The sequence below is a fragment of the Orycteropus afer genome, unplaced genomic scaffold, assembly GCF_000298275.1.
Source record: "Orycteropus afer afer isolate SDZICR_OR568_19922 unplaced genomic scaffold, OryAfe1.0 scaffold00088, whole genome shotgun sequence".
NCBI lineage: Eukaryota > Metazoa > Chordata > Mammalia > Tubulidentata > Orycteropodidae > Orycteropus > Orycteropus afer.
Genome location: NW_006921675.1, coordinates 9,129,187 through 9,147,603, shown reverse-complemented (window position 1 = coordinate 9,147,603; position 18,417 = coordinate 9,129,187). Strand labels below are relative to the sequence as shown.

Below are 18,417 nucleotides of genomic sequence, written 5' to 3'. Positions count from 1 at the left end.
GAGGAGAGACCCATCGTTGCATCTAGATGGCAGCTTGCAAGCTTTTAAGACCCCAGTCGCTTTTTGCCAAAGTAGGAGGTAGAACAGTGTTTTGTGTACTATGTTATGTATGGCCAATTACTTTTTGACACAAGCCAAATCCATTCATTGAGGGAAATAATAGTCATTAGCAAATGGTCCTGGGACAACTGAATCTAAACATGGAAAATAATTTTCACACTATGTATGAAACTCAAAAGTGGATCAGTGGCCTAAATATAAGACCTAAAACTGTAACAATCTTAAAAAAAAAAAAGGCAACTTTGAGCTCTTGTTTTGGCAATGGATTTTTAGCCATGATAGCAAAAGCACAAGCACAAAAAGAAAAAAATAGATACATTGGACTCCATCAAAATTTAAAACTTGTGCATTGAAGGTCTTTATCAAGAAAGTGAAGAGACAACTTACAGAATAGGAGAGAGTATTTGGCAACTATATCAGAAAGGATTTAATACCAGAATATGTAAAGAACTCAACCAAAAAAGTCTAAAAACCCAATTAAAAAATGGGCTAAGAACATGAATAGATATTTATCCAAAGAAGATACACAAATAGCCAATAACAAAGCAAACCAAACCTACTGTCATCGAGTTGATTCCAACTCATAGCAGTCCCCATTGGGTTTCCAAGGCTATAAATCTTTACAGAAGTAGATTGCCTCGTCCTCCTCCTGTGGAGTAGCTTGTGGGTTTGAACCACCAACTTTCTGGTTAGCAGCCAGATGCGTCACCAGAGCCCCTTTAATGCACGAAAAGATGTTCAGTATCATTAGGCATTGTTATGTGCCATCGAGTTTATTCCAACTCAGAGCGACCCTATAGGACACAGTATAACTGTGGCACATAGGATTTCCTAGGCTGTAATCATTATGGAAGCCAGGAAAAAGTTTTGCCAGGTGTTTTCTCCCACAGTGCTGCTGGTGGGTTCCAAACTCTGACCTTTAGTTAGCAGCTCAGCACTTAACCATTATGCTACCAGGGCTCCTCATTAAACATTAAGGAAATGCAAATCAAAACCACAGTGAGATACCATTTTATACCTGTTTGGATGGCTGTTTAAAAACATACAGAAATTAACAAGTGTTGGTGGGGATGTGGAGAAATTGAAACCCTCATCCAGTGCTTGTGGGTTTGTAAAATGGTGCAGCTGCTGTCAAAAAGAGTTTGGTGGTTCCTTTCAGAGTTACACATAGAAGTGTTGTTGTTGTTGTTATGTGCGACTCAGAGCGACCCCTCTTTGGGTTTCCGAGGCAGTATCACTACGGAAGTAGATTTCCCAACCTTCCTTCCAAGGAGTGGCTGGTGAGTTTGAACCGCCAACCTTCTGGTTAGCAGTCAAGTGCCTTAGGCACTACGCTACCAGAGCTCCCAGAAGTGTCATATGACCTAACAATTCACCTCTTAAATATATACCCTGAAGAATTGAAAGCAAAGACACAAACAGATGGATACTTTTATACCAGTGTTCATTGCAGCATTATTCACAGTAGCCCAAAGATAGAAACAACCCAAGTGTCCATCACCAAATGATTGGAAAAACAAAATGGACATACAGTAGAATATTATTCAGCCATAAAGAGAAATGATGTGTTTTGTATCCCACCACATAGGTGAACCTTAAAAATAATTATGCTAAGTGAAATAGGCCATAAACAAGAGAACAAATACCGTATAAAATACAAAAGTAGATTGGTGAAATCATAAACAAGCAAAAAAAAAAAAAAAACCTGATCTGATAGAACCTGGTGAGACCCCTGAGACTGGCCCTTTAGTTCCTCTTCAGGTCTGGAATTGAACTTATATGGCTTCCAGCCAAACAAAAGATAGGCATATGGGGTGAACATTTACATCAGGTAGATAACCCTTAGAGGGATCCATCCATCATGGGAGAACAGAAGAGCAGTGTTTGCACAGGGAGATGGGTGGGAGTGGGGAGGATGGTGCAGGAGTGCATGGGAGGGAAGGACGCAGGGAAGAGTAACTACAGAGAGGAAGTGGGAAGAGAGCTGTTACATTGTGGGGAATTGCAATCAATGTCATGAAACAAAATGTGTATGAACTACTGTATAGAAAATGAATTTGCTCTGCAAACTTTCACCCAAATCACAGTAAAAATTAAAAAAAGAAAAAAAAGTTCCAGGGGCTGGAGAAAGGGGGCAATAAGGAATTAGAGAAAAAAATTGACAGTGAATGAAACTGGAAAAATAACATAATACACCTTATGGGAAGTAATCTAAAAAATTCTTAACACATAACCAGGCATACAGTTATTGTTCATTGCAAAAGAGCTATTTTTGTTATTATCACTATCACAAGACAGCTGAGGAAGGGTAAGGTATAGAAGTGATTATAGGTATAGCTGCTTTTAATTATAAAAATCTGGGCTTTATATAATGTTGAGAATATATCAGTCAGGCTTTGTGTGATTATGGCTTTTGCAGAGTTCACTCAGCAACCAAACTTCAGGGAATCCTGTAACATATGTTAGGCTGAAGTGTTGTGCAAGGCATTGTGTCAGATATTATACATCAAAAAAACTCACTGCCATCGAGTTGGTTCCGACTCATAGTGACCCCTCCTTGGGTTTCCGAGGAGGTATCTCTACAGAAGTAGATTGCCCAGTCTTCCAAGTAGTAAAGACGAGTTGTGATAGAACTTCTTTTCGAGGTACTTACTGTGGAATATAAAGTGATGTAATACAAAGCAGAATTCAGTTTGAGCTTTAAGAGTATGGAGATTCAAAGAAGTAAATCAGTCACATCTAGAGGCAGCATTGGAAAGGCCATGTATTTGAAGTAGCACTTAACTGAGTTGTTTCTAAAAGCTTTAATGCTACTTCAATGTATACAAATGAATACAGACATTAATATATAAACATGCTTTTTTATAGAAGCCTTGGAGTGCAGTAGTTAAGCACTCGGCTGCTAACTGAAGGGTCAGCAGTTCAAACTCACCAGTGGCTCTGTGGGAGAAAAAAACAGGGGATCTGCTTCCATGAAGATTACAGCCTAGGAAATCCTACGGGACAGTTCTACTCTGTCATATAGGACAGCTGTAAGTCAAATCCGATTCAGTACACAAGATGTTTTTGTACAACCCTATAAAATTTTTAAAATTTATAACATTAGACATAAACAAGATGTAAAACCAATAACAATCCCATTTACAACATTAATGTTATGGACAGTTATAATGTTGCTGAAATAAAAATCTTTGCTTGCAATGTGAATATTATAGCTTAGTGATTTACAGTGATGTCTTTGAGGTCAGGTTGCTTGAGTTTGAATCCTGGCTTTTCCAGTTCCATTCTGTGTGCCATAGGCAAGTTGCATAGACTCTGGTTCACTTTTATCATCTATAAAATGGAGATTCCTAGATGATAGGACTGTTGTGAAGAATAAATGAGTTAATACATGTAAAATGAATACACAACTCGAGATACATTAGGAAGTGTTTACTAATTCCTTGCAATTAATATCATTACTGACTACTATGGAAAGGTTATTTTGAACTCAGTATTCCTGTCATTAAATGTCATGTGGTGACTCAGATCTCCCACTTGTATTCATATGACTATGAAAACTATGTTTTGCTACTGAAATGTAGCATAATTTGTTTTTTGTTGACATGATTGCATTATTATTTGTCTACCTCTATTCTTTTAAACCTGTTGCTGTCAAGTCGATCCTGACTCATAGCAACCCTCTAGGACAGGGTAGAACTGCCCCATAGGGATTCTTTCCAAGGATGTAATCATTACTGAAGCAGACTGCCCCATCTTTCACACCATTCTCCCAGCAGGACTCCCTTTTTTTTTTTTTTTTTTTAAAGATACCAAAATAGCTATTTTTCACAAAGAGAAATACAGCTATCACAGAAACTACATCACTTATGTAAACATTCTCATTACAGTCAGCAGTCTCACACCTAGTCTCTCTCCTAGGCAGAATCATTGAGAGTTCAGTGCAATGGTTCTAGAAATCTTGGAATTCCTTCCTTATGGCAGATCTACCAAGAAAACAAGGCATAATCAGAAGATGCCTTGGTAGCCTGCAATTAAAATCATCAACTAGAAACCCAGTGTTCATTTCTAGACTGTGTAGTTAGCAGGACTACTCATATTTTATATCATCTTGGAAGGTAAATAGAATATTTTAAAAGGTAAGGGATTCAGGTGGTATGTATAGCTTCCATTCAAGTCTTAAGTATGAAAGTAAGAATAAGACATATATTTTATGCCCATGGTCAATGAGTTATGTGATTTCGTTCGAACATGAGATATATGTGAGGTTTTAGTCACAGATTGAACTGGGAAGGTAGGTTGCATACCAGACTCAGAAATCAAGCATGCCGTTCCCACGTTCCTTCCTTTCCTGCTCCCCAGTTTTGCTTTTATTTTCTGAACAGTACACTGGTATTAACAGAAATGTACTTTAGGAAAATTGATCTGGAAACAGAGTGTTTGAATAGGTTAGAATTGGGGAGACCTTAGAGGAAAGTAAACATCAGAGAGAAAGCATCCACAATTATTTCAACCAAGAATATCCTGAAATAGAGGGGCAATAGGAAAGAAAATTTCTTTCTGTCGTCTTTCCTAGTTACTACTACTACTATTCAAATTTACTCACCAACCGTTAAAACTAAAGATGAAGATATTGAAGATTTCTTACCAACTTTTGTAGTTTGAAATTGACCAAACATTCAATCAAAATATATCGATAATTACTAGTGGTTGGAATGCAGAAGTTGGAACGAAGAAGCATTGGTAGTTGGAAAATACAGCCTTGGTGATAGAAGTGACCCAGAGTTCACATGATGGAACTTTGCAAGACCAATGATTTATTCATTGCAAATACCTTTCTTCAACAACATAAACAGCAATGATACACGTGGACCTCACCAGATATAATACACAGGAATCAAATAGACTACATCTGTGGAAGGAGGCGATGGAGAAGGTCAGTATCATGAGTCAAAACAAGGCCAGTTGCTAACTGTAGAAGAGACCATCAATTGCTCATATACAAGTTCAAGTTGAGGCTGAAAAAAATTTAAAAATTTCATGAGAACCAAAATACGACCTTGATTGTATCCCACCTGAATTTAGAGACTATCTGAAGAAAAGATTTGATGCATTGAACACCAAAGATCAGAAGGGTTGGGGATGACATCAAGAATATCATGCATGAAGAAAACAAACGGTCATTTAAAAGAGAGGAAAAGAAGAAAAGACCAAAATGGAAGTCAGAAGAGACTCTGAAACTTGCTCTTAAACAGAGAGTAGCTAAAGTGAATGGAAGGCATGAAATAAAAGAGCTGAATAGATTTCAGAGGATGGCTTGAGAAGACAAAGTAAAGTAGTACAATGAAATGTGTAAAGACTAAAGGGAAGAACTGAATTTCTCAAGCTGAAAGAACTGAAGAAAAAATTCAGGCCTAGAATTGCAGTGTTTAAGGATTCTGTGGGCGAAATACTGAACAGTGTGGAAAGCATCATGAAAAGAAGACGGAAGAAATACAGAGTCAGTGCACCAAAAATATTAAATCAGTGTTCAACCATTTCAGTAAGTAGCATATGATCAAGAACCAGTGGTTTAGAGGGAAGAAGTCCAAGCTGCACTGAAGGAATTGGTGAAAAACAAGACTACAGGAATTGACAGAATACCCATTGAGATGTTTCAACAAATGGATGTAGCACTGAAGGTGCTTACTCATTTATGCCAAGATATTTGGAAGACGACTGCCTGGCCAGCCAAGTGGAAGAGATCCATATTTGTGCCCATTCCAAAGAAAAGTGTTCGAACAGAATGTGGAAATTATCAAACAACATCCATTAATACCATTTACACACAAGTACAATTTTGCTGAAGATAATTAAAAAACAGTTGCAGCAGTATATTGACAGGGACCTTCCAGAAATGCAAGCTGGATTTAGAAAAGGATATGGAATGAGGGATATCATTGCTGATGTCAAATGGATCTTCGCTGAAAGCAAAGAATACCAGAAAGATATTTATCTGTGTTTTATTGACTATGCAATGGCATTTGACTGTGGATCATAACAAATTATGTACAACATTGCAAAAAATGGGAATTCCAGAGCACTTAATTGGGCTCACGAGGAACTTGTCGTAGACCAAGAAGCTGTTGTTTGAACAGAACAGTGGTTTAACACATGGTTTAACATCAGGAAGGGTGTGTGTCCCGGTTGTTTCCTTTCATTATACTCATTCAGTGTGTATGTTAAGCAAATAAATCTGAGAGCCTGGACTATATGAATAAGAATAACATAACAACCTGTGATATGCAGATGACACAACCTTGCCTCGCTTGCTGAAAGTGAAAATGGCTTAAGCCTTTACTAATGAAGATCAAACACTACAGTCTTTGGTATGAATTACACCTCAAAAAAAATAATTCTTCACAACTGAACCAATAAGCAATATCACAATAAATGGAGAAAAGATTGACGTTGTCAAGGATTTCATTTTACTTGGATCCATATCAACACCCATGGAAGCAGCAGTCAAGAAATCACACATCATATTGCATTGAGCAGATCTGCTACAAGAGACCTCTTTAAAGTGTTGAGGAGCAAAGATGTCACTTTGAAGAATAAGGCATGCCTAATCTCTGGTAGCATAGTGGCTAAGACACTTGCCTGCTAACCAGACGGCTGGCGGTTCAAACCCACCAGCCACTCCTCGGAAGGAAGGTTGGGCAATCCTCTTTCGTTGTGATAACTGCCTCGGAAACCCAAGGAGGGGTCGCTATGAGTCGGGGCCGACTCTACGGCAAATAACAAAAAACAAATAACAATCCAAGCCATGATATTTTCAGTAGCTTCATATCTATGTTGTAGCTGGGAAATGAATAAGGAAGACCAAAGAAGAGTTAATGCCTTTGAATTGTGGTGTTGGTGAAAATACAATGGGCTTCCAGAAGAAGGAACAAAGCTATATCCTAGAAGAAGTGCATCTAGAATGCTCCTTAGAAGAAAGAATGGCCAGACTTTGTCTCACCTACTTTGGTCATGTCACAAAGGACCAGTCTCTGGAGAAAGGATATCATGCTTGGTAGAGTGGCAGGTCAGTGAAAAGGGGGAAACCCCAACAAGATGGATTGATCCAGTGGCTGCAATGATGGGTTCAAGCATACCAAGGATTGTGAGGATGTCATATAACTGGGCAGTGTTTCATTCTCTTGTACATGGGGTTGCTATGAGTTGGAACCAACTCGACAGCACCTAACAACAACAGGAAAGAAAATAGCATATGAGATATCATGTTGTTAGACTGGGCAGTTTGGCAGTTTATTGTATGTGAAGATTAATGAATTGTAGAGAGTTTTAAAATGATGTCAAAATTTTACTTTCAGGAAATGGTAGTGACAATAAGAAAGAAGTCACTATATTCTGTTTTTGTGAGAATTAATAAAGAGGCCCTAGATGTGTTGAATTGGAAGTCTAGTCTAGCAGAATGTCCAAGTATATGCATCTGGAAGAGAAGTGGCAAACTCAGAAGTCAGAGTAAAGATAAAAATTTGGGAATTGTCTTTTCACATATTATGGTTGGTTTTGTAGAAATCCCCAGTGGAGAGAAGGGAAGAGGACGAAAGACTAACATTGAGGAACATGTACTTTCCTTAAAAAGGAGGGAGGAGGAGAAGAGTCAGGGAAGTAATAGTTCAAGAACTAAGACAGCTAAATATTCACACGAGAGGAGAGAATTGCAAAACAGAGAAGATATGGTGCAAATGGGGAAAGGACTGCAGGATTGGGTAATTTAGAAGTCACTGCTGATGTGTACAGAGCATGCTCTTCCCATCTTGCATATTATGAGTTTATAAGCAAATAAAAAGTGAATGGTTGGTGAGGGAGTGGAAGTAGTGCATGCAAACAATTCTGTGAACAAATTTTGCAGTGAAAGGAAGAAAGAGGAATAGGGTGATAGTGGTTTCCAAGCAATATATTGTTTTCTTTATAGATGAGGATAATTTTAGTTGAGTAGGGAGAGATGATGCTTAAGGAATCAAGAAGAAAAAGTGAGTGAGTTCTGGAAGGAGACTGGAAGGAAGAGGATTAAGTCCACTGGTGAAAAGCTCTAAAGGAGCTATATCTAATTGAGAGACTAGGGGAAAGGAGCAATGAGAGGGCATTAAGACATTTTCAGTGGGGAAGGAAGACAGAGAGTTTGAGAAGTCATCAGAACTCTCATGAAGGATGAGACAAAGGAATCTGCTGAGAGGAGAAATGGAATTGAGATTAGAGTTTGATGGAAAACGTCTGGGACAGCTACTACAGGGTATTAAGGAGTTCACCAGAGAGGAGTAAAAGTAAAGTTATAGCTGGAGTCAGCTAGTATGGATCTGTTGTGGAGAGTGTGACTATATATCTTTCTCATAGGAAATACTCAACTCATTGGTGACAAGGAAAGTCGATGCAGTATATTGCCCAGGACTGGAAAAATGACAGAAGATCATGGGGACAAGGGATTCTAATGATTTACCAAGTGCTTTATTGAAATAACAACAGGAACTCCTAGATGGGTAAGGATGCAAGTAAAGTCTAAAAAGATTTAAGGCTTTGATGAGGAAATTCAGTAGAGGAAAAAAGGAAGTGTGGAGGGAGTCGGTTTTAAGTGTGTGAGATACTGGAACTGAGGCATTTTAAATGTTGAAAAGAATTGGTTTATGCCAATGGATTACTAAGTGAAATGGAGTTAGAGCCTATTAATTGAGAAGATAAACAGTCTGTGAGGCCAGAGTGTTGGCAGCAAGCAGATTAATTCATTAAGATATTGGTAGGAAATAGAGTGAAGGCAAGGTTATGAACCTCTTGGAGGAAGACTGTGAGGAAGATGAGAGGATTGAGCTTCAGTTGAGTATAGGATAGTTGGTGAGTCATGGTCGAGGAATAATAGTGCAAAAGGGCTGGTAAAATGCAAGGGCGCTCTGATCTCCTTTCTGGCATTTAAAAACCCTAGTCTTAGGTCCTACACTCACTAACTGTAACTTTGGACCAATTGCCTAATCTCACTAAGCTTCAGTTTCTTCATCTCTGAGAACAAGACAAAAACAGTATATACTTTATAGAGTTATTATGAGGATTAAATGAGATAATATATGAAAAGCATATAGCACAGTACCTATCAAAATAAATATAGTAGATACTCTTGCTGCTGTTGCTGCTGCTGGTATTGATGATGATGACATTGAGATGTATAAAGAACATGTAGCTTTTGTTTAAAGTGGCTCTGCTTTGTGAGTGCAGCATGGAACAGGTAATCACTTGTGGCAGTGGTACTCCTGACACCAGGAAATATTAATACTGGTATCCTTTCATATCTCTCACCTTTAATTGTCAGGAGTGATCTACTATACTACATTGAAACTTTTGTGAGGAATTTATATTACTGAAGAAAACAACCCAATAGAATGGGCTAGTGGAGTATACATTTGTACCGCATCAGAATAGATTGTGAGTTTCACAGTTACATTTCTAGAGTTGAAGCTGGCGTGCCAGGGATTTGGACACTAAAGGATTGGGTTTTAATCTGGAAGGCCATGTTAGTTGTATGGAACCAGGCTGATGCTCATGGATGACATACAAATACAGTAACAGAATTCCAAGTGGCAAATGCTACAAGGAAGAAGAGATGACTTCGTGTTTTGTTTTTTTCCTAAGTTATTTTCAAATGTCCTATGGAACCTTAGGTCTAGGAAACCATAGCTTTGAAAATGAGAAGTTACTTCGAGTTCAAAGTAACTTTATCCATTCTCCTAACCCTTGAATTCTCTGTAGGAGTTTGTAAGGTTTAGTCATATGAAAGTAAATCATTGATTTATGAGAATTTGCCTTTTTTCTGTCTTATTAACTCTTCCATGCTATTTTTGACAGGTGAATGGCCTAGACCTTAAGAATCTACTGCACCAGGATGCTGTAGACCTCTTTCGTAATGCAGGCTATGCTGTATCTCTGCGAGTACAGCGTAGGGTAAGTGTCACCTGCACCCAGGAGCCTGGCACCAGGCTTTTGCACCCTGTGGGTGTGATCTTCAGTGGGTTTTTATTTGTTGTTGTTGTTCCTGTTTTTTTCCTTCATTTGAAGAGCTTGTCTGGCGCTGACAGGGGTCTTCTGGTACTTCTCTTATCATTAAAGAAAATTTATAGCAATGTGTTTGCAACCCAGGACCTAGCTTCTAGACAGTGTGCCTCAAAGATAAAGCTTGACAACCAAATTAAAATAGATGGGGGGGAGGGGGATCAGAATCAGTTTTACTTTTTAGTGAGGAAGGAACCTTAATCTCTGCCCTTGAAAACTCCCAGATGACAGATTCCAGTCTATAAGACCCTGACTGCAAAGATGGTGGGCATTCTTACATCTACTTTATGCTGTATTCTATCACCAACACGAACCCTGCCCTTATTAAATTGGTGACCCTCTTGACCAAAGCACTAGTAGTAAAAGGGGATCGCAAGGAAAAAGAAGTAGAATTCAATTAAGGTAGCAAGTATCCCTGCATCTGCTTCGTAGTTCCTGGTATTTTATAATTTGGATGATGGAAAAGGTAGCACAAGTAGACATAATGCATCCCATTGTTGTTAGATGCTGTCAAGTCTTTGGCTCATAACAACCCTGTGTACAGCAGAGCGAAAAGGAAGAGGCAGTCCACTTCTGAAAAAATTAGCCACTGAAAACCTTATGAATAGCAGTGAAAATTCCTCCTATAGCAGCAAGGATTTCTAAGTATATTTACAACACAGACTGAATGCTTCTTTACAGTTGCTCTCTCCCTCTTAAATTGGTGCCCCTAAAGTTACTGGCATGAATTTAACTAGAGTCAGCATTCAGGCTTCAGAGGCTGAAAGAGTTTCAGAGGAGATAGTAAAAAAATGGAGAGGGTAACACATGAAAGATAACTGACAGCCACTGTTACAAGTAGAATCCAGTTGTGATGGATCAGAAAACAGTGATGAGAGACAGTAGAGATAATCACTGCATCTGCCTTGGCTCTTTCCTGTTTCTAAAGCATAGGGGAATTTATGCAATAGATAAAGGCAAATAAATATAGGCATACACTTCAGATATGTTTAGAGCTCATTTTGAAGGTACATGGGTTGTTATTTCCAGTGCTCACTTTTGGAAACATCCACAAACAACCGCTAGTAAAATAGACTGTTCTGGTCAGGGAATTGGCCTAAGACCTAAAAGCCATGTCTTCCTACTGAGCATGTCCTCTCATTTCATAGGAAATGAATGAAAGGTGTGGAAGTCAAACAAAGGAGAGCAAAGGGGAAGACAGGCAAGACCTCATTTTAGGAAGGAATGGGTGCCTTCTGCGACTTGGAAAGCATTTCTAAGTCATGACATTGTACCTGTGTTAATATTGCCCAGATTGACTTTTATTGTATTCTGATGACTGGTAATCTTTTCAAGCAAACATTTTCAGAAAGATGGACCCCCGCCCCAATAATTTACAGGTTGCCTGTGGAATCAATAAGCTTCATCTCAGATCTCTATTTCCTTATATGCCACACATATAGCAAAGCAGAGGCAGTTCATAAACAAAGGTTATCTGACTTGCCCTTAGGAGTCCCTTTAAATCAGTAGCACAGTGCAGTTAAGTGCTTCCTGATAAGATATATTTTCTTTCCAAAGAGTCGGTGACACTGGCACATTAGGTCGGGACAGAGAAAGAGGACTGTTTCTGATAGCTAGTACTTGGGATTTATAGCTTTGGATGGTCTAGAGACTAGACCATGGTGACTAGGGCATTTCATTTATGGTAAACGCACATCGGTCACTAGAGTTAACAGTCTTCTTTCCCTTCCAGTTACAGGTGCAGAATGGACCTGTAGGTCACCGAGGTGAAGGGGAGCCAAGTGGCATTCCCATAGCCATGGTGCTGATGCCAGTGTTTGCCCTCACAGTGGTCGCAGTCTGGACCTTCGTGAGATATCGACAACAACTTCGATAAGCTGACTTTTCTCCGGTGCCCTCTGATGAAGATACATTTCTCTTTTTCACCCTCCTCCCCTGCTATCTTTCCCTCTCTCTGCAAAGACAACACATGATTAAAGTGACTGATACTCACCCAGAACCTTGCTGTTCAAAACCTGCTCCCAATCCTCATATTCCAATGGGAGAGTAAAGGTATTATTTGAAGGAAAGCCAAAGAAAAGACTTGGCTTAGAACAAATGAGGAGCTAAATATATTACTAGGTCTGTCCATGGAAGTTCAGCTACCACCCAAAGAGAGAAAGGTCCAGTCTTCCTATCACCATGAGTGATACCTTTTTTTCTTAGCTGGCGTATCTCAAAGGCCAGCTGTATGAAATGAGAGAAAGAGAGGATCGTTCTTCTTAGCGATCTTCCTTTGGAAGTTTTTGTGGCCTTTGTTTAATTTGTTTCTAACTGCATACCTGGGTGCCTGTATTAGAGAACAGTGGGAACATTTTTTTTTAAATACATTTATACACATACATGATAGTTTAATAGTGATGCCTCATGACAGATTAAAGAGATGAGGCAACTGCTCTGCTTTCTAGGTTTCTTGCCTAAGGAACAATATGAATTGAAGAATTTGAAGACATTTTAGAGCATATATAATGGGAGCGAACCTTTAAAGAGGATGCCTAGTCTGAATCATTTTTTTAAAAAAAAAAAAAGACTGAAGCAAGCAATCCAAATTTTTCTGGAGCAATGTTTCTTTTCATAGTATCTACAGTGAAGTTGAAGTAAATTGGGATAATCCAGCCCTGTGCAAGGCAATCTGTTCAGAAGTTGAGCTATAAAGATAAACCTTACTGATCTCTGGGCTACCCTGCTGATCTTTGTGGTACCTCATAGTCCTGTTAAAGGATCATCTGAGATCATTGTGATCAGAGCTATGGCAGTGTCACCAAACCCATCCAGGGGAAAAATCTCTAAATGGAAAAAAAGATAGTGCCTCCAAGGTGGTCCCTCAACCCTCTAGACTATCAGTCTTTCCAATTTCGAGTAATAGTCAAAACTTGGGAGAAGGGACTCTGGCAGGATGGGCATGAAAGCAGCTATTTCTGGTTTTAGTTAATATGAGAAGGCCTAGATTTCTAGTTGTTTCTTTTTTTCCCCCCTCCTAAAGGCTGGAAACACTGGTTATTCATTTTAATTAATAAACAGTTTTGCAGGGAAGGGGAAGGAGAAAGAGTTTCATTTGTTTTTAGGAATAGGGGAGTTGAGTGGGTGTTTTTTAGAGAAAGCCTGGGAGAGGAGGATGTGGATGAAAGGATACCAGGGTACACCAGGTGTATTAGTAAGTTTGGAACCATCCTGTTCATGTGGCATTTAAAGCTGATCTTAAAGCACTAAAGATAGCTAAACCAAGACTCATTTTATGAATTTAAGAAAATAATTTCCATTCTTCAAGTATACTGGCCCGACTTAGGCCTTGTTCCTAACAGCAGGAATGTGAGGAGTTTTCCTGAGGCAATTAATTGAATCCAATTTTTAGTATGAAGGATCTAGTCATAATTTTACAAATGCTAATTGGGCATCTGCTTTGTTAAGGCACTTTTTACAAAGTAAAATACATGGCCTCCATCTTAAAAATCTTTTTGGTTCCAACTGGGGAGAGAATAATTACACACATAAAAATGGAATTAACCATATAGGCAGTGCAGTGTAAGTTGGTATCACATTTGTACCGCAGACACTAAAAGAAAAGTTGCTGAGAATCGGAGCATTTGAGAAAGTTCCATGGAAGGAGGAGACAAATTAAGGACCCTTAAGGAGTTTGTTGTTGTTGTTGTTATGTGCTGTCGAGTCGGCCCCGACTCATAGCGACCCCTCCTTGGGTTTCCGAGGCAGTATCACTACGGAAGTAGGATTGCCCAACCTTCCTTCCGAGGAGTGGCTGGTGGGTTTGAACCGCCAGCCTTCTGGTTAGCAGTCAAGTGCCTTAGGCACTATGCTATCAGAGCTCCCTTAAGGAGTTTAGCAGTGTAATTTTAAGAATTCATAAATAGGTGAGAAGTTTAAAGTATATCACGAGGTTAAGATACAGTTGGAAACAATAATAAAAGAATGGTGCCATGCAGAACATGATGCAACAACAAAGATGTGCAGAAAACCACCATATTTTTTTAGGAATTCAAAAAAAGAAAGCTGTTATATGATGGAATTGGACTAGAATGGAGAAGGAAGGCTCTTAAAAATAAAAGTCGGCTCTTAAAAATAAAAGTCCCACAGGACTTTACCTATGAGTCAACCATTGGAATAGAGAGAAACTTGTTTTAAACAACCCTGACATAAAGTATGCCTTTAGACGTAAACTATCGAGTAGCTTTGAGGCTCACTTGGATGACTACACTTGTAAGTTCCACAAACAATAACGATAAATAACCCAGCCAGCTCCACTGTGGAGGCACAACCTCGGGTGCCCTCCCTGGATCTCAAGGCATGTGCGGCGGCATCTATAGTGGGCCTGCTCACCTCCCAGAATTCACATCTGGGATTGGGCATTCACTCCTGAGAGGACTTTAAGTCACACAAAATCCCAAAGTGAAACAGATGGCAAGCAGGGAGGAAAGCTGTTTAGTTTTTTGTGTGTTGGTATATGTAAATAAAGCACCTAGTCCATCCCATCTTTGGTAGAAATTTTGCTTCGATAATAGGGATTTTAATGTAGTCATTTTTTTTAGGCAAGTGTTCAATTCCTATTTTTGATTGTACAGAAAGCTAAAAGTATTACAAGAGATGAGGTTTCAGAATCCGTTATTGGTTGTAAAAAAAAAAAAAAAATTCATGCTCTTTATAGATTGTATCTAATATTTCTACCACCTAAATTATTATGTTCAAAGTTTTGAAAGTTGAATGAAGGTATTTTTAAGATCTATACTTTAAAATGTTCTCTATATTTATCATTTTATACTATATATATATATATATATATATCTCATCCTAAAAGGACATTGTTTATTTCAGTCTGTTTCCTCTTGTGCAGTGTTTTAACTTCTTAGCTGTTAGATTAGCTTAATAACATGGCTCAGCTAGCCATGTACAGTGAAAAAGGAAGCTAATATTTTTATTGCTTCCAGTACTAGGGACTCTACTGCACCCTTATTGATACACTATTTGTTTATGCCTCACACCTCTCAGATCTAAGTATTGTTATAAACAGACTACAAAATTAGAGAATAAATAGCTTTCCTAAGATTGTTGTTGTTGTTAGTTGCTGTCAAGTCGGCACCAACTCATAGTGACCCCATGTACAACAGAACAAAACACCGTCCAGTCTTGTGCCATCATAATCCTGTGCTTGAGCCCATTGTTGTAGCCAGTGTGTCAGTCCCTCTCATTGAGGATCTTCCCGTTTCGCTGACCATCCACTCTACTGAGCATGAGGCTGGTCCCTTCTCATAACATGCATGACCAAAGTGGGTGAGACAGGCCATTTTCACTTCTAAGGAGTACTCGTGCTGCCCTTCTAGGACAAATTTGTTGGTTTTTGTGGTAGTCCATGGTATTTTCGGTGTTCTTCGCCACCACCACAATTCAAAGGCATCAATTCCTGAGATTACATAAATAATAGTAATAACTTAGCGTGCCACAACTGTTATTTCTTCTCTGGCAATTGGTTTTCAAAATGAGGTCCTTGGGTGAAAATAAGCTAGGAATTTGTTAAGAATGCATATTCCTGGGCTTTATCCCAGACCTACTGAATGGGAAGCTGGGTGTGGTGCCCAGCAACTGGTGTTTTAATAACCCCTCCAGATGATTGTGATTCATGCTAAAAGTTGAGAACCACTGCTTGATGCCAATAGTTGTCCCCTTTCGTTCACATTAGAATCTCTTGCAGATCTTATAAAAATCCTGATGCCCAGGCTGTACCCCAGATGAAGTAAGTAGGAGTCTTGGTGTGGGATGCAGGCAGCAGTAAAATGAAATTCATGAGGTGATTCCAGTGTGCATCCTAAGTTGAAAACTGCTGTAAGGCGTTTAAACCCAGGCACTTTAAATTATTAAATTACTGACAGGCATTAACTTAGGCCTTTTATGAACCCAGTGCTCTGTGAACTGCTGACCCGAGTATAGATGTGGAGTAAGAAGTAAAGAACACTGTTTGGCTCCTGATTTGCTAAGAACTGACTACCTTCCAGCAAAATGTGTGACTAGTGTGTGGTTCATTTTGTATATCTATTAAATCAGACTGTTGATGCTAAAAGGGAACCAGAAAGATTCTAAGATGAAATCTTAGAGGTGGGAGAATCAAGGGTCAGAAAGGTGAGCTAACATAACCAAGATCAAAGATTTAATCTGTTGCAAAGAAACCCTTTCTGCCTTTATTTATCTTAAGTATATGAATATAAACTGGGAGTTCTGGTGGTGTAGTGCCTAAGGCACTTGACTTCTAACCAGAAAGTGGGCTGTTCAAACCCACCAGCCACTCTTCGGAAGGAAGATTGGGCGTTCTACTTCCGTAGTGATACCACCTTGGAAACCCAAGGAGGGGTTGCTATGAGTCAGAGATGACTCGACAGCACATGACAACAACATATAAAAACTATCTCTTATCTCAATCCTCTACCGTTTTGTCTCTGAGCCTTTGATAAAGAATGGGAGAATGGATTGACAGTGAAGCCAATTGCAGGCATCATGATTGGAAATATGAGGTTCCACAGAATGAGAAAGACCTAATACTGAGTTCAATCCGACGGATTCTTGAACTAATCCCCAAACTTCTAAAGTAGAGAAATATGTTTTTTTTGTGGTGATCATTTTGTTTTATTGTATAAATAAGCAAATAAAGAAATGAAACTGTGTAAGTAACTGTGATCTGTCCAGTATTTGGGGAGTATGAAACATGTAGTTTCATGTTAAGAAATACAGATTTTATTCTAGTCAATTTTAGATGAAATTTATCTTGGGACCGGTGAGAGCTGTACTTCATTCATCAAATAGTTAATGAGTGCCTACTATGTGCTAGGTTCTTCAGATGCGTAAGATATAGTTACTGTAAGCTGAAATAGTTCAGAGTCTGGAAGTGGGGGAGTATTTGCCTGGTGATCTTGATGTTAAAGTATTTTTCTAACTTCACTTAGAAGTAGAAGATGGAGTTATGAAGGTCTCTACCTCTTACCTGTTTAGTGCTTTTAGAGTTGGAGGCTGTCCTAGAGTAAACCCCTTTTGCTGTTCCTAAGCAGCAAATCTTTTGAAGACAACCAACAACATCAGAAAGGGCACTTACGATCAAAAGGAAGACTCAGTATTAAGGGTTTCTGTTCTGATTGAAACCAGGTTCTTAACTGCTCTTCTTGTCTGATGTTGATATTTATGTATAAAATACAAAGCACTTGATCTGCTCAATGATGCACTTGATGATACTGTCATTTACTGTTACAAAAAACCATTGCTGCTTCTGAGGAATCAAATAATAGCAAACACTGGATCCTATTTCTGAAAAATTTCCTCACTGTGTATGTTCTTTTTTTTTTTTTTGCAGGTGGAAATGGAAAGGAGGGGGAGGGCTGAAGTGTGTTTTCAAATGCAAGTCATTCATTAACACTCTTAGAAAAGAACTTTGTATTTGCTGTAATCATTAAATTTATTATTTCCTACTTTGCAGATTTGCAAATGGAGACACAGAATTGAATCCCATTTTAATCCTGTATCTACAATGCTTATTTAAATATGAATTTCTTATTACTAGATATATGTACAATTTAACACCAGGCCATGTTATTTCTTGGGAGGTCTGGTAGCATAGTGGCTAAGGCACTTGACTGCTAACCAGAAGGCTGGTGGTTCAAACCCACCAGCGACTTCTCGGAAGGAAGATGGGGCAATCTACTTTCGTAGTGATACTGCCTCGGAAACACAAGGAGAGGTCGCTATGAGTCGGGTCGACTCGACGGCACATAACAACAACAACAAATGTTATTTCTTATAAGTAATATTTTCCTTGTGAACCTTGTTTCCTTTCCACTTTAATTCTAATGTCACTTTGCATCCCTGAATCTAAACAGCAATTGCTCAGATTAAGTAGATGCCTTATAGCAGTTTGGAACATGTGTGGACATAAAAGCAAACCTTCCATGGTATATCACTACAGAGTAGATGTGTTAATGAGGCCAAGATCTATGATAATCTTTCCTAAGTTTCGCTGTTTGATTCCAGATATGACAAATGAGATATGTGGAAGGTTCTAGCTATGGCAAACTCGATAGAAGCATGCAATAAACACTTGCTGAATTTGTCACTGAATCTTTATAAGCTCCTCTTTTTGTTCACCTTATTCTTTTATTTTTTATTGTGATTTGGGTGAAGATTTACAGAGCAAATTCACTTTCCATACAGCAGTTCACATATACTTTGTCTCATGTCATTGACCACAGTTTA

At 38.8% G+C, this 18,417-nt stretch overlaps 1 protein-coding gene across 1 annotated transcript in view; it reads left to right on the top strand.

Moving 5' to 3' along the window:
• LOC103198210 (synaptojanin-2-binding protein) overlaps positions 1–18,417 on the top strand; it is a 99,415-nt gene that overhangs the window by 38,125 nt on the left and 42,873 nt on the right. Inside the window, exon 3 of the mRNA XM_042781152.1 lies at positions 9,937–10,032. Within this exon, the coding sequence (XP_042637086.1) occupies positions 9,937–10,032 (96 nt within the window). The remainder of the gene's footprint in view (positions 1–9,936; positions 10,033–18,417) is intronic.